Source organism: Aplysia californica, unplaced genomic scaffold, assembly GCF_000002075.1.
Source record: "Aplysia californica isolate F4 #8 unplaced genomic scaffold, AplCal3.0 scaffold00136, whole genome shotgun sequence".
NCBI lineage: Eukaryota > Metazoa > Mollusca > Gastropoda > Aplysiida > Aplysiidae > Aplysia > Aplysia californica.
The window spans coordinates 221,498-247,312 of record NW_004797406.1 but is presented as its reverse complement, the minus strand read 5'-3'; the positions used below and the strand labels follow the sequence as shown (position 1 = coordinate 247,312).

At 38.9% G+C, this 25,815-nt stretch overlaps 2 protein-coding genes across 3 annotated transcripts in view; one reads left to right on the top strand and one right to left on the bottom strand.

Annotated features, from left to right (window-relative positions):
- The first annotated feature begins 1,152 nt into the window (after window positions 1–1,152).
- LOC101857559 (DNA replication licensing factor mcm4-A) lies at window positions 1,153–18,172 on the top strand. 2 transcript variants are annotated; one of them, XM_005096725.3, is made up of 18 exons: window positions 1,153–1,337; window positions 2,971–3,100; window positions 4,466–4,501; window positions 4,768–4,950; window positions 5,288–5,460; window positions 6,162–6,365; window positions 6,981–7,215; window positions 7,738–7,980; window positions 8,354–8,585; window positions 9,590–9,681; window positions 10,636–10,738; window positions 11,180–11,356; window positions 11,849–11,942; window positions 12,463–12,617; window positions 13,151–13,268; window positions 13,849–14,090; window positions 14,466–14,676; window positions 17,340–18,172. In XM_005096725.3, exons 2-18 carry the CDS (start codon window positions 3,004–3,006, stop codon window positions 17,436–17,438), a joined length of 2,694 nt encoding a protein of 897 aa, XP_005096782.1. In that variant the 5' UTR covers window positions 1,153–1,337; window positions 2,971–3,003; the 3' UTR covers window positions 17,439–18,172. The 2 variants fall into 2 exon arrangements, with proteins under 2 accessions (XP_005096782.1, XP_035825198.1); XM_035969305.1 differs by lacking the exon at window positions 1,153–1,337 and adding an exon at window positions 2,461–2,558.
- A 3,426-nt stretch (window positions 18,173–21,598) lies between these two features.
- Window positions 21,599–25,815, bottom strand: part of LOC101857326 — a 31,657-nt gene continuing 27,440 nt past the window's right edge. The window contains exons 8-10 of the mRNA XM_005096724.3: window positions 25,126–25,239; window positions 22,642–22,834; window positions 21,599–21,996 (exon numbers count right to left, since the gene is read on the bottom strand). Of these exons, the coding sequence (XP_005096781.1) occupies window positions 21,721–21,996; window positions 22,642–22,834; window positions 25,126–25,239 (583 nt within the window). The 3' untranslated portion in view covers window positions 21,599–21,720. The remainder of the gene's footprint in view (window positions 21,997–22,641; window positions 22,835–25,125; window positions 25,240–25,815) is intronic.

The window sequence follows — 25,815 nt, the reverse complement described above, 5'->3', positions numbered from 1 at the left end:
GCGGGCCGGGAGCGGACATTAAGTTTGTCCGACATCAAATTGACTTTGGGCCGCCATAATCATGCTGGCTGGGATGCTGTAGTGTATGTTGATAATTATAGGTGTAATTATTTAATTAAAGACTAACAAAAAAAATAATTAATGAAACCTAATCAATACATTAGCCCATAATATAGCCAATAGCAAATACGTGTACTGTTGTATACACATTCCACTTAACTGGAATTATTTAGCCTACTACACTACACGGTACCGTGAATCAAGTTGAATATTGATTTGTATATATATAAATATATAAGGGCTTCTTACAGTTTCGGAAGAGGAGTATAAAACCCCAAACCGCAAGACATAGATCACCGTACTCACAATAATGAGTTGATAACATAAAACAATACGTTTATTTTCAGAGATACTGGCAGAGGGTCTAACTCAAAGGAAAGCAAAAGTCAAAAAGTTACCCAAAGAGTGGCGATGTTAGCAGTGAATGTAAAATTAAATCATTATTTGCCCACAAATGTATCATTTATTAGGCTATAATTAAGGGGGTTGCTACTTTCGAATATATTGTTTCAGCAGCCTTGTAGCTATCTATAACACTTTCATTCCCACCTCCCCCTGAACCTCTATCTTCTTGATTGCCTCCCCCCCCAAAAAAATTAAAAAAAAAAAATGAACGTAAATCCATCTCCGCTTAAGGAGGGGGTTTCACAACTTAACTGAACATGTGGGTCAGTAGCTGATATGTTTATGATAAATAGGCTACACCCTCTCTCTTAAAAAAACCCCCAACAACCCCCAAACAAAACAACCAAAAGGGTGTTGCAACCCCCCCCCCCATAAAAAGTAAAAAGCCATAATTTATAATATTGTTTCTTTACGTTTTGGGAACATCCTATTTTCTACTTTTTAGCAAGAGCCTGAATCGTTTCGAAGCTAGTAGGCCAATTACCGGTAAATAAATAAATTTAAATTTAATTCTTTATTTTGTACGAACAAGGAAGTAATATTAATCTTATGATCAAAATAAAAAAAATAAAATAGACATTAGTAATTATTGGACAATTCGGAGGAAAATATAGTATCAAGATGTAGATTGAAAACTAGGTAAGGATAGTTGAGTATTTAGCTGATTTATTATGCACTACGCGGCATTCTATTTTTAGAACAAATCGCGGGAAAAAGCGCGGTTTCTGTCAGATTTCTGCTTCCTTAGTTTGGCGTCGTCTTCGGCATCAAGAAGTAAGAAGTAAAGCTTGGACAAGACATTCTTAATATCTGGTTTAAGTGGCGACAGTTATTGGTCACGAGCGCCCCTTTTTGCAGACCATCAAAAATTGGTAAGTGTGGATGATCTAGGCCTATGATACTTTTAGAAAAACTGAATTCAGTCAGTCTTAGATTTTATCTATCAGTGTCAGCATCAAGGCAAGCTAGAGACAGAGAGGGGAGGACTTCCGTAACGAGCGACCACTATGAGACAGAGCAGAATTGAAGGCGATTGTTTAGATTCCCGCGTTTAATTCCGATGTGCGTTTTTCATACCCTCAGGCATATTTCGCTTTGGTCCCTAACCTTAACCCTAACCCTAACCCTAAGCCTAACCCTAACCCTGGCCCTAACCCTAACCCTAACCCTAACCCTGGCCCTAACCCTAACCTAGGAGGGTTAGGGACCAAAGCGAAATATGCCTGAGGGTATGAAAAACGCGCATCGGAATTAAACGCGGGAATCTAAACAATCGCCGAATGGAAGGCTAGGGGTAGAATCTAGGGGTAGATCTAGAAGAAGGGTAGTGGTAGGGTTTGGGTTGGGGTTAGGCCTCTTCTTTATTCTTTATGGCCACCTCTATTCTCACCCGGGGTGAGAATAGTGCAGGCGGGTCTTGTGGCTATTCTCACCTGGTGCTCGTGTCAACAAATTTTGCGTTCACCCTAAACCACAGAATTCTACACTGTGATAAGAGAAAAATTGTAGAATTCTGTGCTGTGAACAAACGTTCCATTACAACTGTACTTGTGGTGTAGCCTACTAAAAGCGTACAATTTTGTCTGTGGGCAGGGGAGAGAGAGAGAGTGAGAGAGAGAACAAAACAAAATGGCGACCCGCGTAGTTCGGCTCGATTCGAAAAGTTAAATAGCCGTAGCATCTTTGTAGACAACCAAATTAATTTACTTTTGTGTTTTAACATCAATTTTTAACTTTGTTTTGGTCAATTTGATCGTCCACACCGATAATAGACAGTATTCAGAAAGAGACAGAGAGAGAGAGAAGAGGGGAGGAGTAGATCTTGCGAGAACTTCCGGGCGGGTGAGAATAGCCACTTTCCTTCTTTATTGTGTTTGATAGGGTGGTCGCTCATTACGGAAGTCCTTTTCCGGCTAGAGAATCTGCGTTGGCTCTTGATTTGGCGCTTTTTAGGTAGACCTTGCCTTAGAGCCTTAGATCTAGATCTAGATCTAGATCCCACTGGGAACTACCGAAAAAGCACCCTTGATTTTCTATAGTGCGTGTGGTGGCCAGTTGGTGTTCTTTACAAGCTGCGAAAGCAAGCCTAACTGGTAGGCATCTGTTATTTACTATGTTTTCATATTGTTTCTGAAACTAGTCACAATTGTGTAGACTAATTATTATGGGAAGATTGAAGAATCTGGACCACTCGTACATTATTGCGCGAGAAAGTGGGGTGGTTGGGGCAGAGGGGGGGGGGGGGGGTTCAGGGGGGTCTCCCCCCTGACAAAATTTTAATGAATAGATCTACCGGTCCGAGATTCTCCATTGAGAGATATTAAAAACGGGAAAATTATGAATTCCTAAGGTTGAGACATAGGCAAAGTCAGTCCGCTGGTCCGGTATTCTTCAATCTTACCATTATTATTATAGCCTACTTGTCATCCTCTCAACTTGCACTTTAGCTATTTTCAGGCCCTCTTGGCAGCTTGTGATCATTGTAATATTTTGTTCTCATTTCAGAGGTAGACAGGTGTGTAAGCAGTCAAGACAGCCATGTCTTCACCCAAGAGCCCAGGAACTCCTAGTCGCAGGAGCAAGCGAGGTCGAGGATCAGAAGCTGGCAGTCCTGAAAGTACAAATCCAGATACTCGTAAGTTACATTTTAGGCCTATTTGTTCTTAAAGACATTGTTAATTTAGGTAGTTTTGGTCTATGACCATACTGTTAGGCTTAGGAGGTAAAGTCTTTAAAGGAAGCTCAGAACATCACTTCTAGTGCACAAAGCATACCCTCAGCCCTATCCCTAACTTACATTATAACATACTCATTCATGAATGTTTGTTTCAAAATTTATCTTGCATGCATAAAAAGAATGTTACCAAATGGGTTGGAATGCTCACTAATGGACTGATAACTGTGGATGTTCCATACATTAATTATGTCTACTTTGAGGAAATAGTTTATCTCGGGATTTGGTTACCTTTGTAACCCATTGGTTTTTGAAAAGTACTTTACCATGATAATCATAACTCAAACACACCATACACTAACAAATTATATCGTGTTCACTTTCATCTCTCAGCGTTTAAAAAAAATCTAGCTGATTTATTAATTTGACTGCTCAAGAAACTTAGCATGACACTTTTGCAGGCCAGTGACCAAACAAATATAAAAAAAAAAAAAATCTTTATCCAGTAATAAATGTTTCTCTATTTGGGCCTTATATTTGTTGCGGAACACAGCACTACCTCATTTAAACAATTTGAAATAACAAATGCGTAGCTCTCACCGTAAGTCCTTGAAACTTTATTACAGCAAGTGTAGTGCATAGTAGATTTCCTGCAAAGTGTGTAGACCTTGGCTCTGTCCCTTCCTCTCTCTATCGTCCGACTGTCCCCTCACAAACTGAGTGACCGATATAAGCCCCAGCACTAGATTCCCGTGCTCCGTACGAGATCCCCGCGCCACAAGTAAATCTTGATAACTGGCGAAAAGTGGCCAAGTATCCACAATATTAAAAGCCACTCTTTGGGTGCATACACCGGATCAGTAAAAATGATTTACAGTTTGAGTAACATAGCCTACAAACTGCTCATTTTGAGACAGTGGCAGTTGAGTGACACCACCCTGTCCCCACATTTCATTGTAAGCATGTAGATTTCATCCTGGACTGTATAAATTAAATGTCTTTTATGTGAGTCTCGAAAGATTCTATCTAATTTTTAGACCCATATGCATAGATCCGAGAAGATTAGAGTGATTGATTTTATCTTGTTTTGACGGTCAAACGAAAGTGAACAAGCTGTAACACATATAAAGAGGTATTGTTTTAAAACCTTTGAAAACTCAGGTTCACCATTCTATACATTTTTTGGGGGGACTTAAGAAGTCATCTCTCATTAATTTTAGTCCTTATGTGTTTTTGATGAAGTAATTACAGGGAAAAAGGGTGCGGGTGAAAAATTTATCATGCTTCTTTATAATATAATGAAGTGCATTTATTCTTATTTTTCAGCTTCAAGACGCTCCACAAGATCATCTGTCAATACCCGTAAGTTTTTTGTTACTAGATAATGAAGTCCGTGGGTAATTTTTGATATCTTTGCTGTAAGCATTTTTAGGAAATTTAAAATGTTTTTTGCGCACAAGTGCTAATACATTATGATAGTAATTAACAAGCTTTAATTGTTATGAATGTGTCAAGAGTAGTGAGATACTTTTATTTCTATTTTGGTTTTTGTGTAAGGTTAGGATCGTTAATGATAGCTTCATTATTTTGTTTCTTTGTACCTTCATGATCTTGTGTATATCTACCAGCTACCCGATCAAGTTCAAAGAGATCTTCAAGGAATGGGGCTGGAGATGGAGATTTGTCTTCTCCGCCATCTCAGCGACGAAGAATTGAAGAATCGTCCCCATTAAATGACGTAGGTCCTTTAGACTCTTCTCTCACTGGAGGCACTGAGGGGGATGACTCTCTGCTGACAAGCCCAAGAGGAGGTAAGGATCTGATAATTATCTCACCTCTCTTACTGGAGCGATTTCTAGACTTATGCATTGCTGCTAACCAGTACTTAAAAAGGGTATTTAAAGTACTTTTTTGAGGATCCGAGTATGGGCAGTATGGCAGCCCGTTTTGGTATTGGAACATACTTTTATTCATTTTTCTAGTTTTTTCCCTCATAAACTTGCTGAAGCTGAAGAAAAATTATGAACTTTAAAACTAGACTTGCGAAGAATAATGAAAATGAACGCCATAAATGGAGAAATCTTTAGTTGCATGTTTACTTTGAAAAAGACCAAACTATTTCTATTTTAATTTCAAACACGTGCACAGCTCCAGCCAGTGAGATAGACCTGAGTTCACCCTTGAACTATGGAACTCCTGGGTCACAAAGCACTCTGGCTGGCACGCCTGCTGCTGGAGCTACTCCCATAAGGCATCGTCCCGATGTTCGAAGTGATAGAAGGCTCAGACAAGTGGCTGTGGGCGGTTCAGAACCTCCATCGGTGAGTGCCAGATGCTGATATATGAGAACAAGTGTCTGTGTATTACGCATGATTGCAGTTGATTTTGAGCAAAGTGCGGCCATGGGTTTGTTTATTAATTTTAAAAAAATATTTATTTTGCAACAAAATTAAAAAGAGCCTATGGAGAATGGGACTCATTTCATTATAATCCTTTTTAATTAAGTCACTTTTGATATGCCCTTTTGTGTTGTAATGAACTGACAATGGTGTACAGGTACGGTACACTGTCCTTTGTTTCATTTGAGATGTTGTAAAACATGCTAGTTTATATAAAATTTCTTTAATAAAGATCATGTGAAGTAAGTCAGCATGAAAAGCAATTGGCAATAAACTATGCTTGCTTAATTATGGCCATGTTTCTCAGTGAATGAGATAAAGCTGTTACAACCAATAGAATAAACTGAATGGAATAGAATGTGACAAAAGCTTTTACTTTTACTCATCATGTTCGTGGAATATTGAATAGGAAAGTACCTAATTTTGAATGTTTTTTGGGGGTCATGACTTTCCTGATTTAGTCTTTTCATGTGATTATTGTGAATTAATTATAAATAAAACAGTATGGCAGTGTCCATAGAAAATATAAACCCCAGTTGTAAACCTTGTGACTGTGCTTTGCAGATTCAGAATTTGGTTAATATAATTCTCGCTTTGGCTCCCCTCCCCCCATCATGTTCCAGGAAACGGACCGTAGTGATGCAGTCAGTGAAGCAGCTCCGGTTGGACCTCAGTTAGTTATCTGGGGAACAGATGTTGTGGTGAGCCAGTGCAAGGAAAAGTTCCGCTCATTTATTTCTCGCTATGTAGACACAAGCATTGCGGACGATGAGCAGTTTGCTGGAATTGATGCTGCACAGCCGTATTACTTGCAGAGACTTGATGAGGTGAGTCAAGGCTGAAGAGAGGCTGAAAATGTTTTCTGTCGTTTATATCATAATTTTGACAGCTTAAACATAGGTATTCGAAATTTAAAAATCTGCATGAGTTAACAAGCTTTTCTTCTCTTTTTTAAGTACCTTAAAATAAAATGACGAGATTGGGAGTCCTCAGAGTTAAATGTCGCAAAAAGTACAGTACCGTTGTTTATGTTGGTTAAGAAGTATTTTGTGCAATTGAAATGAACGTCTATGTAATGCTAGTCATTGGGTCCTGCGCATCGGGTGGAAAGTTATTATAGACTTTAATTTTAATAATAATAAGTTTGTCAATGTCTGGCGATACCAATACATTTGCAGAGGGGAATATTTCTTACGTCAAGTAGAAGAATTAATAAAATTTTAAGTTTAAGATGACTTATAGCTTCTGCTATGGCCGATGAGACCTATTCTGGCAATTTTGATATATCTAAAAGTAAAATATGAACATTGAGGAAATGCAAGGAGATACTGGCTTTGTTGTTAATGGTAGAGCATTGTGTCCTAGTTGTAGAAAGCTTTGTTGTTGAACTTCTTTTTTCACTGATTACTAAAATTGTATTTGTTTCTCTTAAATTTTGCCAGATCAATGTCATTGGTGACCCGTTCCTGAACGTAAACTGTGGTCACTTACGTGAGTTTGATGGTGACCTTTACCGCCAGCTGGTCTGCTACCCACAAGAAGTCATTCCAACTTTTGACATGGCAGTCAATGAGATGTTCTTTGAAAGATTTCCTAATGCCACTCTGGAGCATCAGATTCAAGTCAGGCCATACAATGCAGAGTTTACCAAAAATATGCGATCACTAAACCCAGAAGGTAAATATGGTTAATTGTTGTTTCTCATTTTTGCTGTGGTAAATCTTTTATGTTGGATGGGTGTCTGTAGGGAAATATGTGTCTTATTTGAAGTTGAAGTAATGGGTTTGTAAATGTTTAGCTCTACTGTTTTCCTTTTTGCACTCACTGTTCCTCTGCTTTTGGCCACTTGCGCAGCATAGGCCACCAACAATCTCTCTACAGTCGCCACTCTCTTGCTTGGCCAGTCTCTCCAGCTGTTGTAACTGAGATGTCTCAAATCCTTACAGATAGTGACCCTTATTTACATAAAATAGTTTCTTTGATCCTTTTTTTGTTTCAAACGAAAGTTAATGCAGTGACATGGCGTTTATTTTGCCTCGATTCTTCTTTGTAGATTTTTTAGTTAGTTCTGGTTGCGATTTACATTGAGTGCCTCATTTTGACCTACATGATTTTAAGTGCTCCAGTTCTTTTCTATAGGTTTAGAAACAGATGCAATTTTTATTTAATGTAGATTTTATTTTCCTCCTTGTGTTACAGATATTGACCAGTTGATCACCATCTGTGGCATGGTTATCCGTACATCGTCCCTGATTCCTGAAATGAGAGAAGCATTTTTTCAATGCCATGTTTGCCAGAATACAACTTCAGTGGAGATTGACAGAGGCCGCATTGCTGAGCCGACGCTGTGCACTAACTGCAACACAAAATTTTCTTATCAGATGATCCACAATAGATCTCAGTTCTCAGACAAGCAAATGGTCAAGATGCAGGAATCTCCAGGTAAGATATATTTGAGAGACGGGCTCTCCTGCCAAGTTGTGTAATTGTGTTGTTCAAATGTCGATGATGTGTTTGTCTTACTTGTTGTGGATTTACTTAATAAAATGATGTGTTTGCTTAGGGAAAAATCTTGTGATGCAGTACAGGTGGTTGAGTGTTACTGGTTGGTTCCTCTTCTCATTTTCCTTTAAAAAAAAAAAAATTAAATTGTTTTTTCCTGTACTACATTACCATTTTTGTGTTATTGTGCTTTTATTATTCAAACAAATCAAACAGGTGATGAATAGGGTGGGGTGTAAAGCATAGAAAAAGATTGCATGATAGTTTGGAATAAAGCAGTCCCTCATGCTTTTTGTTTTATTTCCTACGACAGAGGACATGCCCCCTGGCCAGACTCCCCACACCATCATCATCTACGCTCACAATGACCTGGTGGATCGGGTCCAACCTGGTGACCGCGTCACAATCACAGGCATCTATCGTGCTGTTCCTCTGCGTGTCAACCCTCGTCAGCGCAACGTGAAGTCTGTCTACAAGACACACATTGATGTAGTGCATTTCAGGAAATTGGATACAAAGAGACTTGCTGAGGCAACAGATGAGGGGTGAGAATACTTTTTGTTTTAGGACAATACTCTCTATGTTTATGTTGCTTTTGCGTTGTATCTTGAGCTTAGATTGTCTCCACGGGGCATCCTGTAACTCTTTCCTGACGTAGTTTTTTTGGGGGGAGGGGGGTCTAGACGTAATTAACTTGTAACTCGATTTGGCTACTCATGTGGTGTACAAAATAATATAATCATAACCATTACTCAAAACGTAACATATATATCGATTTGAAGGAAATCGAATGAGGAATACATTCCTACATGAAACGAGGATTAATTTTGAACATAAGTATGCCTTACAAGGGTTAGACTGGTGATGGTGATGGTGATGAGAAAAATACATTTTGACGGAAAAATTACTTTCACCAAACATGTGAAAGCAAATCAGCACAGCTCTCTTATATACAGGCCAAGAGCATAATCCGTGAATTTCTGAATGCGTAGTTTTTTATTTGAAAGCAATATTCCAATTTTTGTCTTTAGTTATGATATTTATACAGTCTGGTTACATCATTTTGTTGATGCAAGACCGCAATAACTAATTCACTCGTTTTTCATCAAACCCACACTTTGACAAAGTGAAACTAGATGTTTTCGTTTCCTAGATCCTTTCCAAGTTTTCAAAAACAATAAAAAGTAATTATAAATGACGGATCATGTTAAAATGAAACAATACTGAGGCACCCTATCACAGCCAATATATAGGCGATACGTCCGCAATGGGTGTGGACTCACACCGATATATCGGCAATACGTCCGGAGTTAAAGTGAATTTTTCAAGTGGGAATTAAAATGTTTGTAAAAATTAAAAAATAATTCGTTGCATTGAATTACTGAATATGCTTTGCTTTGAGGCAGACATATTCATCTGGGACTGAAAAATGAGAAATTTCAGATAAAATTTTGTTACAATTGTTGTCAAGAGACTGTTAAGCAGTAAAAGCTTTCGGAGTCTCTTGAATGTTACTACAATATATTTTCATTTTTCTTGATTTTCTCAGGAAACAAGTTCAAATGACAGAGGAAAGAATTGAAATGGTGAAGACTTTGGCTAAGAAGTCGGATATTTATGAAAGATTAGCTAGAGCAATTGGTGAGTATTTTCTTTTTAACAAAATCGGTGTGTTACTATGGTGAAGGTTAAAAAAAAAAAAGATTGCAAGGCTACATATCTAAGGCATCATGGTGAAATCAGGTGCCCGTCAAAATAATGAAATTGAAGAAATCAGGCTTTTTTCGTCCCGAATTGCAAATTCTATTGAATTTTTGTTTTTTTGGCTCATCACCTTTCATGCCCATTCAAACACAAATGTATGGATTTTATCAGACCTGCCGCTTATACCGATTTGATCGGGATAGCCCGATTTTTTGCCCGAAAACACAAGCATTCCGATTTTGATTGTGTGTTTCTCGATTTTTTTGTTGTGTCTGTTGCGCTGGATTTTTATAAAATCTCACTCTGCCTTCTCTGTCGCGGGAGACACCCATGAACTTTTTATCAGAAGGAACTCTGAGCACTATTTTCCGAAATTTTGATGCCAAATTTAGTAGACTCACCTCAAGTTGTGTTGGATCTTTGCTCACACATGTTATTTCAAATATAATGGAAGTAGTATTGATTTGACATTCCGATTAGGAACATTCTCAAGATCTACTTTCACTTTTGTTGGCCCTCAGGCCTTGGAATACTCCGATGATGGGGTGTTAAACTTTAAGGACTAGGAGAGCTTGACATGATACTTCAGGATATAAAAAAAATAAAAATAATGATAAAACATACACACACACGCACACACAGCATTGAGTGTGCGCGTGTGTGCTCGTTTTATCTTTTTAAAAAAAAAAATCCTCAAACATCGCGTCAAGCTTTCCTAGTCCTAATTCCATTGCGCCATGACACATATTACCTTCATTTATCTATTCTATAAGATCAGTTTATATATTACATTCAATATACTATAGTTTACATTCTTTATATGAGGGAACAAAGGGATTTGATTTTTGACTGGTTCAACATGCGTTGAGATACCTTGTTATTTGTCCTCAGCTCCAAGCATTTATGAAAATGAGGACATCAAGAAAGGAATTTTGCTTCAGCTTTTTGGTGGAAACAGAAAGGATTTCAGCAATACTGGAAGGGGCAAATTCAGGTATACTTTGCAGAATGTAGAAAACTTAAATACAGGTCCCAAATTTTTGTTGGAGCCCTTTGTTTGATGATTGTTCTAATTTAATGGGTTTTTTATTTGTGAAATCTTCAATTAAAAAAAAAAAAAATAATCCTGTACTTTTCTGCCGTTACGAAGTCACTGTTGTCGTTCATGTTGTGTTCCTTTTTTTGAAACCATTTTTTAAACGTTTGACTTCTGTCGTTCTTAAATGTATTGAGTTGATTTTTGGGTACTCTGCTTATATTTGTTCATAGTGCTACTATTTTAAAGCCTTTTGGGAAATGTGGCTACTACTATAAAGACAGGCTTAAAAGCTATTATACAGCTGTTGGTTTTTTTCCCCTCATGTTGATTGTTGTCCTCGGCAAAGGATTATTTTGCCTTGTTTTTTTAACTATTCGTTTTCTTTACACACACAAGGTCAGAGCTGAACATCTTGCTGTGTGGAGACCCCGGAACCAGCAAGTCGCAACTTCTCCAGTACGTCCACAACCTGGTCCCTCGTGGACAATACACCTCAGGGAAAGGCTCCAGTGCAGTCGGTCTCACTGCTTATGTCACAAAAGATCCGGAAACAAGACAGCTGGTGTTGCAAACGTAAGATGTTTTTGTGCGTATGTTTTGAGTATCAGACATTTTGACGTGTTGCAATACTGCACTCAGGAATATTAGGATTGCTTTGTCAAACTGCTAGGAGGCTTAAAGATACTTTACTTAACCAAAGTGAGTTAATCCATGTAGTCTTTCACTGTCAGCTGCATGATAGATCAATGAAAAGTGTGTATGAAGGAAAGATTGCATTATGTTTTTTGCTGTCATTTGTAAGAATTTATAAAAGAAAAATGAAAGGATTTTAGATGCAGCTGCTGACTGAGGGAGGTTTTAACCCTCCATGTGGTAATGTAAAGTCAGAATGGCTGGATTTTCCCAATACATGAAAATCTACTAATAGCAATCTATTCTACTTTGCTAACTTGATTTAGTTGTTCAGTGGGTCTTCCTATAATGACCTGAAATTTACTGCTATATGACTGCATATTTGGACAGTTTTTATACAATGACTACAACGTTGATAATTTTTCTTTACAGTGGAGCTCTTGTGCTAAGTGACAATGGTGTGTGCTGTATTGATGAGTTTGACAAGATGAATGACAGCACACGTTCAGTTTTACATGAAGTCATGGTGAGTTGACTTTGCCTATTGGCAGCTGAGTAATTCCTTTTGTCATGTCTTCTGAGCTAATATTTGAGCAAAATGTGTTTGTTTGTTTTTCTCTTTAGTTCCTTTGTCTGCATGGTGTAAATGAATGTATGTATGCTTTCAACGGAGTACTACTGAATATCTTGAACAGCTTCCTTGAGCTGTCTTTTGATATGGAGTGTATCGAGTTTTCATGTTTGCTTGGTTCTTCTGCTGTCATGATTCTTCTGGATGTTGAAGGAATTGAATGATTACTGATGCTCTCAGTCCTTACTTTATCTCTCAAATAACGAAGTTGGAATGGTTAGATTCTTCACCTTAGACGCAAAGGAAGCGAGTTCACTTTCCTATGGAAAAGATATTTTATCCAGGATCTCCATGTGCTTTAAATTTTTTTAGATAAAACAATTTTTTGATCATCATTACCTGCCATCAGTCAGCTGACAAATTTATGCATATTATGAAGTTACATTGTCTTGATACACTTTTTTTTCTGATATAGGAACAACAAACATTGTCTATTGCAAAGGCGGGTATTATTTGCTCCCTAAATGCTCGGACCTCCATCTTAGCAGCAGCAAATCCTGTGGAGTCCCAGTGGAACAAGAACAGAACCATCACAGAAAATATCCAGTTGCCACATACACTTCTCTCCAGGTAAAGAGCCTCTTTGGTTAGAGCTAGGCTAGCCTATAGTAATTGGTTTTGTTGTAATCTTGTTTTGTAAGATTACTGACTATACTACGGTATTGTGTAGACTGCTTCCTATTGGAGATATAAATTAAAATGAATCAGTCAAAATTTGAAGATGGATTTATGAGGGTAGTCTTTAAATCCATGGTTTTGTTCTACAATGTGCTGACTGAACTATTTGTATTCAATTATATCTGTTGTCTTGACACCTATCATAAGTTGAGCATAAGATTGCAAACTTGATACTTTTCAAGTCAAGTATTTTTTTCATCTACGTTTTGAAAGTGTTGAAAAAATCTTTTCCTGTCCACATTTGTTAAATGTTCTGTACTCATCTCCTCTTGGGCACGGTTGTGATTTGGATGAAAGGAAAGTATAAAATTTATGTTTGAGATAGATTACATTTTTCATTGGTATCTGATCTGCACCCTTGTTAGTTCAGTTTATAGTGTCCTTTACTCTGTGTAACATTTTCATCTACTTCTGTGATTGTACAGGTTTGATCTGATTTTCCTCATCCTTGACCCACAAGATGAGATGTACGACAGAAGACTTGCCAGCCATTTGGTTTCTTTGTACTTTAGAAGTCATGAGGAGGAGGAAGAAGCAAATTTGGTATGTGTAGTTGTTGTAAATGGATTTACTGTACTTCTTTTTCAGGAACAAATTCTTATTCAATCATTTGAGTTGTTTTTAAGTCCTATGTGTGTGCTCATGTTCGCTTCATTTTGATTTTGAAAATACTCAATACTCAGACGTTAAAAGTTTGATCCTGATAAATATTTGAAATTTTGCCTACCTCATTTGTGACTATTGATAAGAGGTATGTGATATCTTACCTTAGTCAGGACTTTACTTTTATTCCCTTTGGCAAGACCTCTCCAAAGATGCAATTGTAAAGCTGTAGTTGGAAAATAAGTTTGAAACTTTTCACTTTAGTGAAATTAAGAGCAATTGGAGATTGAAGTGACTTTTTTATTCTGCTTTGCAATTAAATGGACCCGTCTTATGTTCATCATCTAGATTACATCCTGAATATTATGTTTGAATGTGTGTCTAGTTTATTTTAAAAGTTGGTGGTAAGTTTGTTCAAGTATAATTATCCTTGGTTTTGTTATAGAGCCGAAGTAGAAGTAAAAAAAAAAACTTTCAGCTTTGAAAGACATGAAGTAATATTGTGGTTTGTTCTTAACAGGACATGAGCATACTGAAGGACTACCTGATGTACGCCAAGGGATTTGTTCATCCCAAGATTGGAGAAGAGGCAGGACAAGCGTTTATCCAGGCCTATGTTGAAATGAGAAAAGTCGGCAGCTCCAGGGGTCAAGTATCTGCGTACCCAAGACAGCTGGAGTCTTTGATTAGACTGGCAGAGGCTCACGCCAGAATGAGGCTGTCGGACACTGTGGATGTTGCAGATGTAGAAGAGGCGAGAAGGTAAAGAAAAAAATGGAGTGTAAAAACAAAAAAAAAAACCCCTATAGTAACTGGAAAGAAGAGGATTGATGACTCCCAATTAACATGACAAGACACTAAGCCAACAGTGCAGTGCTCATTCATAATTGCCTCAAGGAAAAGAAAATAGTCTATAGTTTGATATATGAAACAGCAGATCAATTTGGAAGTTGAAAAGGGACACAAAATAAAGGTGCCATTTATCAATGAAATAGCTCTAATGCTAATTTTATCTCTGGTAATTTATGGTCAGCTTGTTGAATAGTAAGACGAACACATACACACACTCACACACGTCTCTCTCCCCTCCCCTCAATTTAGACACTACTAAACATTAGCAATGCTATTTTCTGGCAGACTCTACAAAGAAGCCCTGAAGCAAGCAGCCGTTGATCCTTCTACTGGCAAAATTGACATCACCATTCTGACAACTGGCATGAGCGGAGCGGCTCGAAAGAGGAAGGCTGAGGTGGCAGCTGCCCTGAAGAAACTTATCCAAGCCAAGGGCAAAGTGCCCACTCTGAAACATCAAAAGTTGTACGATGACTTCAAGGAGACTTCAGATTTTGTAAGTTTTTGTACCACTCTACCTTTAATTTTCAAGAAATAGGACAGAAATGAAGCTAAGACCTTGGCTTTTACCTTTCAGTCTGTAGCAAGTTTTTTCTCAATGGTTTTCAGTATTTCTAGTATTTGTTGCTTACTACATTTATCTTGGCTGTCAAAACTCTGAGAAGTCATTCCATGTTAAGTACAGTGGAACTCGGATTTAACGAGCTCGGATTCAACGAGAAGAGATAGATTCCCCGTTTTTTTTTCTTCTTTAAAATCAATAAAAATAACCCAGATTCAACGAGCACTTAAATCAGCGAGCTCGGATTCAACGAGGTGGCTTCCAGGGTGAACAGCCCCTGCAGAAGTGGCTTCGCTCATTTTTCTCCCAGAACGAACTTTATCTATTCCCGGAAACCATTCATTGCAACTGTATCGTGAAACATTATTCACTTAACCGATTGCATGCGACCAATCGACGGCCTTTTTTTTCATACCAACACATGCATTGTTGGCTCGCGAACGTGTCTACTCTGGCGTGTGTCGGAGTCGGATGGGCGGCCTGCACACGTGTGGCTGTGTGTGTGTGTCGGGGAGGGTGGGGGGCGCACTAGCGATCCGGGCGTTGAACGTCGCAGATACAAACGCGTCACGGTCTTTTTTTCCCCCTCGGCAACTGATCATTATTACAATGATAAACTAGTCCTGACGTAGATCTTCGTAATGAATTGTGCGCTTGTCTATGAAATCAAAAGTTGCCGTTATGCTAGGATCTACACAGCAACACAACTTTGTGGTAAACGATCGAAATGACACAGGAATGCATTTGAACGAATCGGTCTTCTTTTTTTTTACTCAGCTCATAATATGCGGGCATTTCAGGCCCTATTTGTGACTTCTCTTTATACATTACTTGCTCAGTGACTGTAATTATCTACACAAAACCTCATGTTTGCTGTAACGAACACTCGGATTCAACGATACTTTTGATCAGGCCCGGCGACCTCGTTGAATCCGAGTTCCACTGTATGTTACCATACTGACACTACTTTGGACTCATACCAAAGTGTCCAATAGCTGTACTTACATTGTTTAAATATCTACTAAACACTACGATAAATTAATTAATGGTAGCAAATAATAAGTAAAAATTTTAATAGTTCGACACAGTTTTGTTTCCTCCAGTGAGCCTTTTTTGTAGCTTTTATTTTTTGAAGTTTAACTCACCGAGCTTTCATCATGAAAATAAACGTGATTTTAACTCGGCTTTGATTTAGAAGATAGACGAGATCAGGTTTTCGCATTTTTTCCCAATATGACAAACTACTAGTGCAGTATAAATTCTTGTTTGAAGCCGCAGTTCAGTCATTTTCCCAAAATGAGGATTTCAGAAATATGGCAGGAGTTTAGATGAAAAATTACTCCCAGTTTGGTGACCTACTAGAGGCCCACGGTATTTTCACTTCATTTATTATAAAAAGTACGTAAATCTAGGGATGTTTGAGACATTTGCAAGCCAGTATCATAATAATTAAGTAAAATATAGATATTTAGACCAAAAGTTTTTCACTTTTGTCTGTTTGCTTAAATAAAATAAATTTCAAGCTTATTTATTAATTTACCAATTGCCCAGGAAACTTTGTATGGCACTTCTGCAGGCCATTTACCAAACAAAAATATTTTTAAAAATCTTCATGCAGTTATAAAACATTTGAGAAAATTGAAATCAGCAATCTTCAATTAGGTATTCACCCTTGGCTGAACTGGGAAAGCATATTTTGTTCGCTTGATTTTTTAACTATGTGACATTTGAGGAAAAAACAGGTTAATCTTTTTCCAAGATTTGTCTTTAAAATACAGTGGAATCCTGTTATAACGAGAGGGAGGGGACCGGTGCGAAATGTCTGTTATAGCAGGATACTCATTATAAGGGATCTAGTAATAAATTCAAGGGAAATAGTAAAGTAGGCCTAATCTATGAGTTTGGTGTTCTGTTTATTCCTTTTTGTATTTCCCCTGATGACAATTTTGTACAACATGATCTCTAGGTCTTGATCAAAAATCGAATCAGTTTTTTTTTCTAGCACTAGCAATGTTGACAGCTCGGCCTTAGCGATCCGAAAGAAGGGGCTCTGGCTTTAGGCTAACTCGCCGGGGGTTGTCCCCCACCCCACCACACCCTGTGGTACGTTGCGTCTGCTTGCGCTTCACACCATCTATCACAGCCTTGTGACCTCTCCATTCCGCACCAGAGAAGTGAGAGGCATGGTATGCCTAAATAATCTAGACTGGGCTGGCCTATCACGCGATGCGTTCTGCTTGTCTGCCTCTGCCACACCCTCCCCACTCATTCACTCCAGCCGTCATTGTAATCATTGTTTGTTCCCGTGGGTTCTCCCTTTCTGTTTCGCTGGATCACCAACTTTCTCACCTGGCGAAGTTTTATATGTGTCATAGGTCTGTGCGCTATGCACAGCAGCAGCAATATTCCGTTATAACCAACCCGCGTGACTGATTGCGCAATAGCAGTACTTTATTTACAAAGATAAATAAGGGGAAAAAACGGGGTTTTAGAATAGTGTCTTTATAACAGACTTCTCGTTATTTCAGGACTCATTATAAGTGGACTCCACTGTATGAGCAAGGTATTCATTGGCATTTGTTTCCCTCCTTCCACAGCCAATCACCAAGGAGATGTTCGACGATGCTCTCAGGGAACTGCAAGACGAGGACTTCCTCATTGTCACCAACAAAGTCATTCGTCTCTGTTCAACGTAGAAACCTGTTGCACAGGCACATGTTGAAGAACTGGATTGGAAGGACTTTTGACAGCTTGGTCATATAAATGATTTCATATGCTTTTTCTTTTTGGTTGATATATGTTATATTATATATATTTTGTAGATTATTTCTGTTACACATGCCGGGTAGATGGTTTGTATAAAATATGGTGATGAACTTGGAATGCAAATTGAAGTGAATTTGGAACAAGTAAATTACAGAGAAGACTCGTGTCTACCCTGAAAATGTTCTGGATAGTTGAGGACTGCAGAAACGTGTTGAATGTTCAGTTTAGTTAGGAATTTGTTGTTGGCCAATTTTTTGCTCCTGTTTGTGATGTCAACACTTCGCTTTGTTTGTTTTGGAAGTCCACCACTGTCTCACTCACACACTAAGGTGTTATTTTCAGTTTCACCACCCTTCTCTGTTGTTTGTCATACTTGCGTTTTCTGTGTTGAGAACAAAGTTGGAACAAAATTGAGCGGACTTGTCGTGGGTGAAAAAACCCAAACAATCTTCGTAAGAATTGAAGTCGTTATTTTCTTGTACAGAATGAAATATATATATGCTCATTGAATGAATCAATATATTACTTTTCTTCCAGCTATTTGAGTTTCACTGTTGTTCCACTTATGTATTATGTAGTTATGTTTATTTGTCTTTTGTGGTAAAAATCTTCTCATGGAAGATCTTGAGCGTGATAAAATAAATAAAATGTGGAACAAATAATTCTTCATTGCATTGGTACCTTCTTTTTTATTTATTTGTCTCAGTACATGTAACTGTGTTAACAAGTCCTCTGTCACAGCTGACAGCATTCTTGGTGCAGAATTTAGAGCAGCTTAAATTGTACATGTTTACTGTACAGTGACTAGAGATTTCTTGAGAGCAATTTTTCCTATCAAACATCTATCGTCATTATCTCCCCTGCTTCTTTTTTATGTTTGTTACTCTCTTGTAACACCTCCAATCTTCTGGCACTCATATGACCTTATGCAGTTGCGAGCGCCGTAAAGCCCTCTACTAAAACTAACAATTTGATATGCTAGGTTCCAGTCAACATGTTCACAAGCCAGACAGCAGTATGGCATGAAACTGGCTACGATGTTGAGGAAAGATGTGTTAGGACTTTTAAAAGCTGGGATATCAGTCAAATGGAAAATGCCCGGATAAACTTGTATTGGAACCTTGCAACTAAGTGAAGTGGGGGGGTTGGACTCCTGTTGGAGTAATGGTAAATCCTTTTTATTTATCTTCTTGTTCAAGCCTATTTGCTTTCCAGGCATCAATGTTATGCCCTGCTATTAAATACTATTATGTTAGTTTGCCTTTTTATAAAAAAATCTGCACAAAATTTTTTTGTGTACATGTAGGCTACTCCAAAGACGAAGTATTTTATACAGTGTAGTATCTCTATATCGACATTGTCAGGATCAGAAAAAAATGTCGTTATAGAGAGTTGTCGTTTCAGAGAGGCATCCAAAAATATTGCTAATGAAAAATCGTGACCTGGGCACGAAGTCGCTATATTATACAGAGGTTGTTATATTGAAGGTCGTTATAGAGAGGTTGCACTGTACCGTACTGTACGAATTTTCTGGAGGATGGAATGTTGACTGAACTGATGTGTCACTGGCATCTGGGGTGAAGAGGTTAGGCGCTTTGCTGTTGCAGGAAGACCTGCCTTAAGTGATTCCTGAGCAGGGAGAAAATTTTAATGAGTATCTTTGTCTTTCTTCTGGGATGTTATTTATATTCTCCTTGGCATTGCAGGCAGGGTCAGAAGCCTGCCTCCTAAATGATCTAAATTGTGTCAATGGGGGTGTAAAAACACCCAGTGTACAAGGTTTCCTTCTTACAGACGAAAATTAGGTTGATCTGACAAAGGAATCTTGGTTCCTCCTGTTGGGATCATCATCAACGGAGACCACGTTCCAACAGACGAAACGTAAGAAATAAGGTTAGTTATGGTCATGCTAGCCCTCCCTCCAGTCTGCGAGGAGTTTCTCCATCGTTCCTCCCATAGACTGCAGCCTGAACACGTATATGATGTGTCATAATGCCGTGGAATCAGGCTCTCGTCAATTTTTGGAAATGTGGAGTCTTTGGTATCATTTTATAGCTTGTTTATTTGTTTTGCTTTCGGTGAAAAAAATACATGTACTCAGATATCATGAATAGAAGTCGCGATATTTGCGATCGAAGGAGATGCGGGTTGCCTGGTTTCAGAGGTAAAATTAGCGAGAAAATAGCTGCTAATGTTTGGCGACTTTCATTTCAAAGAGAGTGAGAGTTCTTAGAAACTGCAAATTTATATTCTTGTGCCTTAGATAATTTTTCAGTAAAATCCATACAGATAGAGGTGTTTTTAAATGGACCGTAAAGGTGCCGGTACTGAGTCAAAAACCAAAAATTCGATAAAAATTGCCAAACGGACAGAAAAATACAATTTTCTGTGATTTCATTATTTGATGAGCACTTGATTTCACCATGATGCCTCGCATATATATAGATTTTTATCAGTCTCAATGCTCCGTGATTTTGTGAAGGTGCAAACTAGTGAAGAGAATTTTGCACATTAACAGTTGGTCGAGTTGTGCAGAATAAAGTGCTTGATTTCGGGAGACAATAAGCTATAGGTAAGTTTATGAAAGCAACTTACTTAAAAATAGTAGGCAAAAATTGGGGTTGGAATTTTGGCAGGGTATTTTTCTGCGTACCTTTGCTAGAGTTCAGGGTGTAACAGATCTTTATCTTACAGTGCAGTTGATTTTAGGTACGTAGCTCTGTTTTTGCAACATAGAGCATTGAGTGTAGGGTCATCCCTTGCCTGACAGCCATGTGCCATTTTCGAAGGCGCTCATATAGTACAATATAGGCCTTCATGATGTATAGTCATAGTAACTTATAATTATAAAGACAAAAGTGGGCTCAGTTCTGGGTTGGACCTTATCTTATGAATTATAATGGATCGGGGTCTGAAGGGCCTACTTAAAAAAAAATTTAGAACCATCAAAGGATCTTTAAATTTAATGAGCAAAAGTTCCACTCGAGATCTAAAGTTTTTGCTCTTATCTGAGAAGACTAGGTGTGCAATCTAACCTGCTCTAAGATCAGGGAGTGTAAAAAAAGCAACCCGATGCTGGATGGGATCGAATGCTCCTGACCTAAAGGTTGAGACAGGCAAACATCGTACAATGTACCTGTTCATCAACTGAACCCCCTTCAGCACTGTGTGATTTGATGCATCAATTGGGCTTTAGGTTGGGGTTAAAAGTCATTGTGTCTGACCATGCCCACACATCTTGACTCGAACTAGGTACATGTAGCCTGCTAGTGGGAGCAAGGAATTATAACAATACTGTGGAGTCAGCTTGAACCTAACAAGGTTAGTCCAAAAACTCGTGAACTGAAAGAAAAAAAACAACTTTTTCTTACTTCACAATTTGAGTTTGAGGAATCTCTCTCTTAACTTAAATTGAAGAAAATCCAATTACCCCACAGGTTTCAATTTCAGCGAACTCCACTGCAGTCTGTCTATCATAAGCTATGATGATGACCGTTAATATCCAATGAAGAAGAGAAGTTATAGACCTTGCGGGCCTAGCTTGTTATTGCAGGTATTTAGCTTGGTACAAAAAAAGGAAAGGAAGTACAATGTAATGGGAAGCTACTTGTAGTGATCACAAACGCCATAGCTTGCCACAGACCTCAGAACCTTTTTTCCCTTTGCAAGAGATGTGCCAACTGCTTAAACAAATGGTTGTTTCTTATGACTATGCTTGTGACTTTCAGCTCCAAGCTCTATTCTTTTTAGAAGAATTTTCCACAAACTGAGCACTTGTGGTGGGTTGGGCCAGTGACGATGTCAAGATTTGACCGTCTTGATTTTCTTGCCTCTCTGGCTGCTCCTGCTTTACAGACTTTTTCTCAAAAACATTGCCACATGTCATGGCTTTACGCCACTGAGATCGGCCAGGTTAAGAGGATCTCCCACAAATCCACACCAACTGAGCAATCTTTCAAAGTGTTTTAAATAATAATTTTTTTTGTGGTCACCAATGTTCTGTCTTCTGCACACCAATTCTGGGAAGCAAGTACCACGCATCTTAACAAATTACTTAATTAAAACAAGTTAGAAATATGCAAACAAGATATTTCAACATTTTTGTTTTTATTTTGTAAGAGAAATCAGTTCCCACCCAACATAGCCAAACTTGTGAAGACAAGTTAAGTTACTATAGGCAAACTGCAAGACAATTGAGGGATGAAAATCTGATCAGTGCGGCAGATTGTTGTTCATGTGATGTGAGGCCGTCATGTCCAGAGCAGAACCGCGTCCCCCGCCATTTAGGTCTTGCAGACCTGTACACCAAACACTCAGCAAACGGCCTTGATAGCGTGCATAACGAATTGTCTTGTACGCCATCAGCTCATCACCGTGGACTTCCACCCCATCAGCTGGTGTCAGGCTGTAGTAAGCTTTATGGAAGGACAGGGAGAACGTGACAATAGGACGAGGAGATCCCTTGAAGGTGCAGCTGATTCGTGTTCTCTGTGGACAGTATAGAATTTAGTAGTTTATGGTTATCCGTAGCATACTTGAAAAAAAGGCTATGTCCATTTAGTATGATTTAGCATTGACGAGCTACGCCCTGTCCTGAAACAAAACATGACTTGTTGTCGCAAGCAATGGAGTTAAGTGGTATTTCTGAGGGTGGTGAGGCTGATACACCTATGGAAGAGATCCACGGGAGTACACTTACACCTGATGTGACTAGGTTGGAGGAAGGAAATCAGCCGACACCTATGATGGGAAGTAATGAAGGTGCCATTAAATAATTTAAATCAAGCCTAAATGAACCTGCAGAAGACATGCTAATAACCACTTTAGAGACCCACACTGAAGCGGACTGGAATACAACTTTAACAGAGCTGTTCAGTATTCCAGTGTCTGAACCAAGAACTTTGACTCCCAAATCATTACGTCAAATAACTTCTCATTGTCTTCTGACATCAGATGAAATCATCTCTCTCAAACAAGAACAAAAAAGAATTAAAGAAGCAAAGGAAGAAGGGAAACTAAAACGAAAACTTGAAAGAGAATTTTTAAAAGCCAATAAACAGGCAGCAACAAACGAGACACAGACAAAAAAGAGAAAGCAAAACGCTTAATTGAGAAATCCAAACACAAACTGACCTCGCCACCCAAGTCAGTCAGCTCACCACCAACGACCTCCACTTTCTGGTAAAACTTGACCACTTTTTCCTGAGTCACATTGGGCCCTTCACCATTGCCAATTTGGCACTGGAAGGTCATATTTGAACCCGCAGTAGGGAGAGGGGGCACTGTTACCACGAGAATGTCGTTGAAAGGCTTGCTCATGTCTGTTCTGAAATCATATAAAGGGGACAGAAAAAATGAAAAAAAAATTTACTCTTATACTTCAGTTCAATGTTTATGAAAAGTTCATTTGTTCAAAGAAAAAATAATATAAGATTCAGGCCATGCTGTGTATGGCAGCCTACTGGCTTAACTGCAAAAATACAGTTGAGCCTGCTTTAACGACCACATGCCCAAGACAATCACTTGTTATAAACGACTACTTTCCACTCCCCTTACCCTTTCGTTCAAAAAAATATATTATTATGTTATGAAACCGTTCAAAAGGCTCACCAGTCTAAGATTACCACTTTTCTCTTCGATAATGGGTGGTCATTTTGGATAAGTTTGACTGTACATGCAGTTATTCAGAAAGATGCCACAGATTTTAGGCTGTTTGATTCTGAAAAATGAAATCATGCAATAATTCTACTATAATTTTGCATGTAGACCTATATAATATGACGATATGTATTTAATTTATTTATCTTTTAAGGTTAAGATTAAACTTGTACATGGTAAATGTGGAAAGCAAGTAGAGGAACTTGGTTTCAACAAACTCGGAATCAACGAAAGGAGTAGGATTCCCAGTTTTTAAAATTTAAAAAAATCAATAAAAATAATTCGGATTCAACAAATACATAAACTAGTATGCTCGGATTCAACGAAGTCATTTGCAGCGTGAACAGTTTTATGCGATCAATCAGCGGCCTCCTTTCATACCAATACAGGCATTGTTATCATGCACCCATGTCTTAGTGTGAGTTGGGGTCGGACGGGCGGCCAGCACACGTGTGGCGTGTGGCTGAGTGTGCATGTGTCTGAGGGGATGGGGTACAAACTGTGCCGGCAAGGAACACCCGTACAGATACAAATATGACAGTCATTTTTTTCCCCGGCTACCGATCAATAGAACAATGATAAGCTAATCTTGACATAGATCTACATAATGAATTGTGCGCCGGACTGTGGAGTCAAACACCGTAAGCTTGGCTCTACACAGCAACATAACTTGTTTGGAAAACAACAACAAACAAATGGTGAAATGGTATGGGTTTAACGCCCCTATCAACACTATTAGGTTATTTAAGGGGCGGGACCTCCTAGTTTAACGTCCGTCTCTGATAGGACCGATCCAAGTGGGAAGTTCGTGTAAAGTGCCTTTCCCAAGGACACAACGTCGGACCGAGCTGAGGCTCGAACCCCCGAACCCGCAGTCTCATGATTACAAGTCCGGTAGCCTAACCACTAGGCTACAGACGCCACTTGGAAAACAATACATTACAGATGATAGACAGCACAGGCATGCATTTGAACAGATCAACCCTTTTGCACAGTGTGTGCTTGGTAGAGTTCAGTGTAGTTTCCTGGAATTTTCCTGCAATTCTTCGGTTTGATCAAAGAAACGAAAATGCCTCTAATCTGAAACCAAACTACTTTTAATTGAGAAAGTCGAATACAAGACACATTACTAGCTCATTGCCTACACAAAAACCTCATATTTGCAAGAACGAACACTCAGATTCAAAGAAACCGAAGGCTAGGCCCAACAATTTCATTGAATTCGAGTTCCACTGAACCAGTATCTGTGGCGTAGTGGTTAGGCGCTTCATCATTACATGCAAGAGACGGTTTTTCGGTCGGGATGTTCCAGCCTGTCAGCCCCGATTGGCACTGACAGGCAGGGTCACAGCCCAGCTCCTAAATTGTGTCCATGAGTACCCAAATCACCCCCCCCCCCCCCCCCCCCCCCCGGAAAGCAAACAAGTAGTTATATCAACTTCTTGTACAGGGTGGTGAGTATGAGAAACTATCAGAATAGACAAATACAATATATACAAAGTGTGTAGGCATTATGACCCCTCTCCTCTTTCCAAGAAAATTGGTTGCTTTTTAGGACAAGCAGGCTAACCCAGATTCCGGAGGTTTCCAGAAATCTTGACCTACATCAAAAGAGGACATTGCCCTACCTATAGGAGAAGTTTGGTTTCATTGGTGTGTATATTTGTTTGGTTATAGAGAAAACTCTCCTTGTCTTTTAAAGAAACTGAACAAGGGGCAAAAACTGTACCTTCGATTTTCTCAAAACAGCACTTTTTGGGACAGCCCCCTTGTGCTTAAAGGCGAACAATTAGCTGTATAGTATCAAAAACTATCATGATGATAAAACTGACGTCAGCAATAATAAAGAAAAACAGCTTTGTAAAAAAATCAAGAAAAAGTAACTACACACTAGAATACTAGAGATACATTTTCAACACCTCACTTACCTTTCTAAGCCAATTGTAACTGAAGACCTACCTAATGATGTAGTCAGGCTCCTCTTGTGCCGGTGGCTGGACCCTGTTCAGGGACATGGACGAGATAGCAGATCCTATGGCTACACATTTCACACGGCACCAGTTCACACCAATGCTGCGGGAAGTGACCAGTTTCAGTTAGATGTTGGCTTCACTTCTATTGTGTCAAGACATTTTTGAAGAAAACAAGTACACTTTCATCCGACAGTATGCATCACGTATCTATCTTACATTTTTAGCCTATCAGAAAGTATTGATAGCTCACTTAATATTACCCTGGGCTGAGATTGGGTGACTCAAGTATAGTGTGAATGACTCAGGTATAGTGTGGCTGACTCAAGTATAGTGTGGGTGACTCAGGTATAGTGTGGGTGACTCAGGTATAGTGTGGGTGACTCAGGTATAGTGTGGATGACTCAGGTATAGTGTGGGTGACTCAGGTATAGTGTGGGTGACTCAGGCATAGTGTGGGTGACTCAGGTATAGTGTGGGTGACTGAGGTATAGTGTGGATGACTCAGGTATAGTGTGGATGACTAAGGTATAGTGTGGGTGACTGAGGTATAGTGTGGGGGACTCAGGTATAGTGTGGGTGACTGAGGTATAGTGTGGGGGACTCAGGTATAGTGTGGGTGACTCAGGTATAGTGTGGATGGATGACTCAGGTATAGTGTGGATGGATGACTCAGGTG